Source organism: Carassius auratus, unplaced genomic scaffold, assembly GCF_003368295.1.
Source record: "Carassius auratus strain Wakin unplaced genomic scaffold, ASM336829v1 scaf_tig00216880, whole genome shotgun sequence".
In the NCBI taxonomy this organism is placed as follows: domain Eukaryota; kingdom Metazoa; phylum Chordata; class Actinopteri; order Cypriniformes; family Cyprinidae; genus Carassius; species Carassius auratus.
In genome coordinates this window covers 38,465-45,622 of record NW_020528783.1, presented here as the reverse complement: position 1 = coordinate 45,622, position 7,158 = coordinate 38,465, and the positions used below count along the sequence as shown (strand labels likewise).

The window sequence follows — 7,158 nt, the reverse complement described above, 5'->3', positions numbered from 1 at the left end:
TCCGCCAACGTCATTCATTTGACTGGATCCCTTGCTGGTGGGGTAGAAGCCGCTGATTGGCTGAAAAGCTTTCGCTCAAAGCTTTCCTCGGGCTGCTTATTGGATGAACCGCTAGAATGAAAATCACTCACTACTCATAGGCATTGGCCAAAATGGGTGGGCCTGGACCTTAAATGGGTGGGCCCAGGCCCACCCGGGCCCAATGGTAGCGCCGCGGCTGGTTCCCACAGAGGGAAAGAAAACAACCTCTGCGGTGATCGCACACACTCAAAAAGTATGTTAAATGACATAACCGATCCAGTCTTTATATTCAGAATTATTCAGGCTACTAAAGATTTCTGGACATGCCTACAGCGAAAACATATGGTGACCTGACCCTGAACCGCTGAGAAAGAGGACCGTCAGTATCGCACTAAACAGTATAACAACTAAAGAGATTCGGATTCGTTGATTTCTGACACTCGCTCCTCCTGGATGTTGTGGATCGTGAAAGTACATGCTCCTGGTGGTTTTATAATGTCGTCTTCTTGGTCGTCTCCCCCCAGTTTCCAGTTAACACTGTCTTTGAGAGATTCCTGGAGCTCCAGTCCTACTCGGAGGGTCTGCAGGTGATGATGCTGTTCCTGCGCGCTGCACGGCGGAAGAGGCGCGGGATACGTGCTGTGGAAGCGTCTCAGGTCCACTCGAAACGCCCCTTTCTCCAGTGTCATGCACGGCTCAAAACGGGCTCCCCACTCGATCTCCGTCTCGATGTAGGAAGTCTTCGCTTGGCACATCATTCCTGTCAAAATAAAGTTGCCAAACTATCTCAGAAGGAAACACTACATCCACTAGATGGCGCCATGCTGTAACAAATTGCATGGTTTTAATCTGGCGCGGTTTTTCCATTTAATTTAATAAAATTTAATTTAATTAAATTTTTTGCCAAGAGTTTATTTTTCCCATGGTTTCACATCACTCTCATGATAATTCAGCACATATCTGCCAAATTCTCATTACTTTTGACTTTTAGTCACTTCTTTAGTTAGCTTTCACTGCTGTTATAAGTGTTGTTGAATAAAACTAAACATTTAAATGATGTAACTGAAATCAATCTGAAATAGAAATATAAATATTAGATTAAATTTGAAATGATGCCTTGGAAACTAACTAAAATAAAGTTGACATAAAACAATTCAACCTTAATTAAAATTAACACAAAACACAAAAATAAAAATATGTCCATGTATACTGATATTTAAAAAAAAAACTTAACTAAATAAGTTCTTGACAGGTTTTTCACTGATGAAAATAATTATTATTATTTATTTTTTTCAATTGAACTTCTTTTATGCTTTGTTTGGTTTCAAACTCCCCATTTCTCAACAGCCCAGTGAGGAAGTGAATAAAATATACCAACTAATAAAATTTTTATTGTTTTCTTGCATTCATAGTTCTTTAGCATGCCATATTGGTTTGTCATGGCAAGACATTTGGGTAATTGGGTGAACAGGTAAAGTGGGCTATGATTGTGAACACACCTGTTGCTTCCACAATTCCCTCCAAGATGACAATAATCTCAAACTGTTGCTTCCGCAGCTCCTCCGGCCCAAGCTCCCAGAAAGGACTGCTGGAATCGATGGTGTGTTGAATGACCTGCGGCTCCACCAGGAACAGACGGTCAGAGCCACTCTCGTAGCCCAGGTCGATCTCAGACTGCTCCAGCGGGAGAAATTCCCCCTCTGACGTCTGCCGAGACTTGATGAGTTTAGCGCGTACTTTGGCATCCACCATGTGGCTCTCACGCAGATCGCCGAGACGGAACATAAGGCAAAGGCGGTCATCACGGTTGGCCACAACACAAGTCCGGCTGAAAAGAAGCGTCTCTGCACGCTTCTTCGGACGTGAGATTTTGACGAACATGCAGCCCACCATAAGGGCATCAATCATGGAGCCCACAATGCACTGCGCCATGACCAAAAGCACACCTTCGTAGCAGCGTGATGAGACCGTCCGAGCACCGTAGCCAATAGTTCTCTGTGTTTCTACTGAGAAAAGCAATGCTGACACAAAGCCATCTATATTGGGGTAGCAAACATCAGAGTCACCAGGAACTTCGAGATCTCCACGCAAGAATGCATTTAGCGAATAAAGCCCAGCGAAAATAAACCAGGTGACTGCGTAGCACATCATAAACATGAAAAGAAACCATCTATACTGAAGATCTACAAAAGACGTGAAGATGTCAGCCAGGAATCGTTCTCTCTCAGCCATATGTGCCAAGTCTACCCTACACTTCCCATCTTTGGAGATGTAACGGCACTGTTCGCGAAGCTCCGGTGGACAAGTTGGAGTCTGTGCATTCTCACTTTCTATTAGCTTGTTACGTGCTTTAGGACTGCACTCTATGTCCCGTACAGGTGTGTAGAGAGCACTGCGGGACGGGGTGCTGCATAGAGGGCTTGTGCTTGGACATGTCATGTTGGGAACGCTAAGAGCATGGCGACAACATGGCCGAATGTTTGGCTCACGTAAAGAGCAGCGCCTCATAAGTGCCAGCTCTGCCTCGGTAGGGGCACAGATACTTGGTCTCTGGCCACGCATGTACCCACGCTGAGGGCTGTAGGGTAAATCTGTGGTGCTCTTGTGGCGCCGAATAGACACGCTTGGTTTGGAAGTCTGGTTTGGCATAATGTCAGGCAAAGGAAGGGAGTTGCCTCCTGTTGAAACGGGGCGAATGTTGCTTTGAGGGAGAATCTGGAAAAGAACACAGATGATGACATAAATCGTTTTTTTTGCATTTCTTGCGAAAGCCGCTATAGTGATAGCTGTGGTGTCGATATTCTCATGCAATTAGTATGATTATTAAAACTCTATAGTTTTCATCCTTACTGTGAACAGGACTATACAGTGATTATCAGTTGTTAAAGGGGGGTGAAATGCTATTTCATGCATACTGAGTTTTTTACACTGTTAAAGAGTTGGATTCCCATGCTAAACATGGACAAAGTTTCAAAAATTAAGTTGTACGTTTGAAGGAGTATTTCTGTTCCAAAAATACTCCTTCCGGTTTGTCACAAGTTTCGGAAAGTTTCGGAAAGGCCCAGTTTGACGACGGATTTGCACATCGTTTATTTCTTAAGGATAATGCAGTCCCAACGAAAAAGGGTCACGATCGTGTGTTGGAACCACAGGCGGTGAGTAAAACTGCTTCAAATATCTCTGTGTTATTAACTTAGTTATCGGCGCGTAAGCACATCAAGTAAACAACATGTGATGTTGTCATCAAACTGCACTTTCCACATGTAAGTTACAGCTTAAAAAAAAAAAAAAGACGACAAAGTGGAACTTAGTCATTTTCCAAAACCGCTTAGCAAATATATATACTATTTCAGTACATACCACATAGAGACGCTGTTGTTGCTGCTGCTCTTGTTAAATTTCAGCCTCTGGATCTGATTCTGGATCATAAATATACGCTGAATCTGACTGTTAGCCATGGTTTGTTTTGGTTGGTTTTGTCCTCAAGCTTCCAAACGCTATCAAAGCAAAAGCCTACTGGCGCTCGTGATTCTTTAGCTCCGCCCACACGTCACGCCTACAGACGCTCGTGTTTTTCCGGGAAAAATCGGTACAGACTATCTTTCTCTTATGAATATAATAAAACTAAAGACTTTTTGGAGTTATGAAGGATGCAGTACTACTCTATATGTACTCAAGATTAACAGGATATTGAGTGAAAACGAGCATTTCACCCCCCCTTTAAGGTCTTAAATTTCATTATACAAAATTATTGTGTCACTTCAGAAGACTTATGTCATATGGACTCCTTTATATTTTATATAAACAGTTTATATTTCTCTAAGTGCTCAACAAAAGACTGAAAACTGGTTTTGAATGACTTGAAGGGATAGTTCAACCAAAAATAAAACCTCTGTCCTCATTTACATTCTAAACCCATGTGACTTAATTTTAAAGTGAAAACAGTTTGAAAAAAAAAAAGATGTGAATGATTCATTGTTTGGATGATAAACATTTTACTGAGAATGTAAACATTTCTGTGAAATAGTGTTTCACGGATGAAGTCATGCTGGTTTGGAACTACATGATGGTAAATGATGATAGAGTATCTTCTAAAGAATGAGTAAAAATTATTAAAGAAAAGAAAAATAGTCATGTTTCAACATTAGTGTGTGTTGATAAAATCCACCCACTGTAGGAATATACAACTGATGGCGCACTCCATCTCCAGGTTTACACGATGCAACCCAGCTGGATTTGGGATTAAGATTGATGATTGTGGTAGGTCTGGTCCTGGCATCATCTTGGGTCTGCCCTGAGGTGCCTCTGCCTTCTTCAACAGGAACACTTCTGACTCCACTCATCATGATTTAAAAATGGCACTACTTTACGCTAGTGTGGTGAAGCTGGATCCAAAACCTTCTAAAGAAAAGAGAACGTCATATATTTCTCTGTAGTATTAAATAATGAAACTACTTGTAAAACATCACTGTTTAAGAGTAATTAGAAGCACTTCAATGTACAAAAGGCTATTTCTTTATTTTTTTTAATCGATGAAAATATATGAACTGTGTGTGAGCAAGGATGGATGGGCTTAAAGAAAGCAGTCAGACAGTCTGCTCTAAGCTTCATTGCTGCTGGTTCAGCAGGATTTAGTCTTTTCCTTCCCCATCAGGAAACAGACATTAATATGCTTACATGAGCCTACAATAAACTTTACTCTGATGACTAAGGCATTAAAAAGGTCTAACTCATGATTGCTTATGGGCCAATTGTTTATCAGGACATTGAACTGATAAGTGCACCCAATGCTGCTAAAAGATATCTTTTAGATAATTTCATTGCTAAATGGCCCCTACATCAATGAGCCAAAATTGCAATGCAAAGGTAGCAGAGAAGCTCTTCTGAAATAGAACTAAAGATGTCTTTACACAGTCGAGATAAGGCTGCTCTGAGCCTGCCCAAAATTCAGTTTAAAGGCGCATACATGCCAGACTAAATTATAACTGCTCAGTCCCACTTCAGCCCCTAGTATAAAAGTATACAATTGTAATAGCTGTCAAAATGCATTAATGCCACCTCTGAACAACATTAAACAGTCTGTGTAAAGACACTTACAGTAAATGCCACTTTAGAAGTGCTTCTATGCCACCGTTGAGTTTACAACTGTTATCAGATGTATTTACACACACTGTTTAATGCTGCTCAGATGTGGCATAAATGCATTTACACAGATGTGATAACCATATAGCTTGGTACTAGTCTCTGGCCAGGTGGGCTGGCATTATTTAATCAGGCATTACATCTTTACCCAGAATTTTGAGCAGGCAAAGAGCAGCCTTAACTCTGTGTATAAAGTAACATGTCATCAATAAATAAATAAGAGAGCACAGAGCACTTTAAAATAAAATAAAAATAAAATCAAGTCAAGATTTCTAGCTATTTCTTGCTTAGGCTTTTAAAATAGAGTATTTTATTACTTTTTCTTGTTCCCCAAAGCATGAAAAGTAAAAAAAAAACAAAAAAAAAAACAGCCAGTCTTACCTAGGTAGTGTGATTCCAGCAACAGCACTGGGCAGCCGGTCTCACAAGCCAGTACTGAGAACAATATGGATGTCTCGACTGGACATCAAAGTTAATCATGATCAGCTTATAGTAATCCAGGTGTCTCAACAGACTACAGCAGAAAGGACAGATCAGTAATGTCATATCGCCCTTGGAATCCAAATAATTGAAAATGATTAGCTCTGTCATATTACACCGTTTTGAGGTAAGGGTGACTAAAAAAAATAAGACAAAAAGATGAAAATGTCAAAAGCATGAACTTGACTTAGAGAAAAATACCTTGTTTAAACCTAAAATATCACACTTTAATTATAGTCATTGTTTACACATTCTCTGGGAATTATCTTAATCACTGTGTCTAAAATGAAGGGTTTAAGACGTAGCCTATAATACAGAATCATTACATATAAGCATCAAAGAAGCGTTCCGAATGAAAGCCACATGGAATACAGCTTGTCCTGCATTTAAGGCATATGCTGTATGAACTAAATCATATGAATAACAAACTCTAAAGTGAGAATTAATAATTCTTCTTTGGACAAGTGTTACAAGAGAAATACAAGAGAAAACATGGGAATACCAAACGGAAGTGAACATGACGTTCTCCCCTCGAAGGGCAGTGCCCTGGAAGTTTGTCATTTGAAGGGTGTAGGACATTACTGTTGCATTTGGAACTCCCTTGGCAAAGGAAATAACTGTCCAAGTGTTACCTTGGCAACGCTGCGAGTGCGGCGTGGGTGCAGCATGCAGCACTCAATAAGTTGTTGCAAATAAATATTAATTCTTATTATTTTTTCTATTCAAATATTGTTTAATTGTGTCCTATATACTTGCTTGCACTACCATCTTATATTTCCATCACTGACGAAAAATATTTTGACAAATTTTAATAGTTTTAATACTTTCAAAAAAAAAAAAAAAAATCAAATCGAAAAAGTGTGTGTTAGCATGGATGATTTAGGCCTACATAAACTTTCATTTTTCTGCATACTGCATTGTTTAAGATGGCTTTCAGTTCAATAAATAAAAAAAAACTACATTTTGGATTTTTATTCAGCAAAAGTGGGCAACTGTGATATGTACTGAACTTTACTGTAACTGACAGATTCCGTCCAAAACAAAACAAAAACAAAAACAGAAAAACAATCCAAAGGAGTGGGAGGGAATGGCAGTCTTCTGGTTTTGGGACAGAAAGGGGCACTACAATGACCCACAGTTACGACAGAGTGAAATTACAAGAGCAACTGAAATTGTAATGCTATAGACGGTTTCAACGGCATCAACATAAACAAACGTTACTGCGCGTGAGCGCTTTTGTGGACCCAACTTAACTTCCGGTAGACTCCAAATAGAATCAATAACAACAGCCAAGTCCCTCTAGAGTAGATATTTTTTGATAACAAACAAAATATGTTTGCTGCGTGGATCAGGCGGACTTAATGAAAATGCAAATTCATTCTTTGCCGACAGGAGATGTTTTAAAGCATAGACATAAAGCGCGAGAAATAGAGGTTTCCCCAGTAACAGCTGTAAACAAAGCAGAGCTATGTTCACACGCTGCTTTATCAGGCATATAACATGCAAGTCTTCTTT

The 7,158-nt window shown here is 39.8% G+C and overlaps 1 protein-coding gene across 2 annotated transcripts; it reads right to left on the bottom strand.

Moving 5' to 3' along the window:
• Positions 1 to 394: 394 nt before the first annotated feature.
• LOC113099208 (G protein-activated inward rectifier potassium channel 3-like) lies at positions 395 to 6,229 on the bottom strand. 2 transcript variants are annotated; one of them, XM_026264309.1, is made up of 4 exons: positions 5,545 to 6,229; positions 4,194 to 4,422; positions 1,521 to 2,736; positions 395 to 781 (listed from the first exon to the last, which is right to left on the bottom strand). In XM_026264309.1, the coding sequence occupies exons 2-4, from the start codon at positions 4,365 to 4,367 to the stop codon at positions 429 to 431; spliced, it is 1,743 nt and encodes a 580-aa protein (XP_026120094.1). In that variant the 5' UTR covers positions 4,368 to 4,422; positions 5,545 to 6,229; the 3' UTR covers positions 395 to 428. The 2 variants fall into 2 exon arrangements, with proteins under 2 accessions (XP_026120094.1, XP_026120095.1); XM_026264310.1 differs by having other exon boundaries at positions 4,194 to 4,419.
• Between the last annotated feature and the right edge of the window lie 929 nt (positions 6,230 to 7,158).

Coding starts and splice junctions, on each gene's coding strand:
- LOC113099208 (XM_026264309.1), bottom strand. CDS start 4,367: ATGATGAGTGGAGTCAGAAGTGTTCCTGTTGAAGAAGGCAGAGGCACC. Junction 2,737..4,193: donor ATCAGTTGTATATTCCTACA/GTGGGTGGATTT, acceptor GTTCTTTTCCAG/ATTCTCCCTCAAAGCAACAT. Junction 782..1,520: donor GGGAATTGTGGAAGCAACAG/GTGTGTTCACAA, acceptor TTATTTTGACAG/GAATGATGTGCCAAGCGAAG.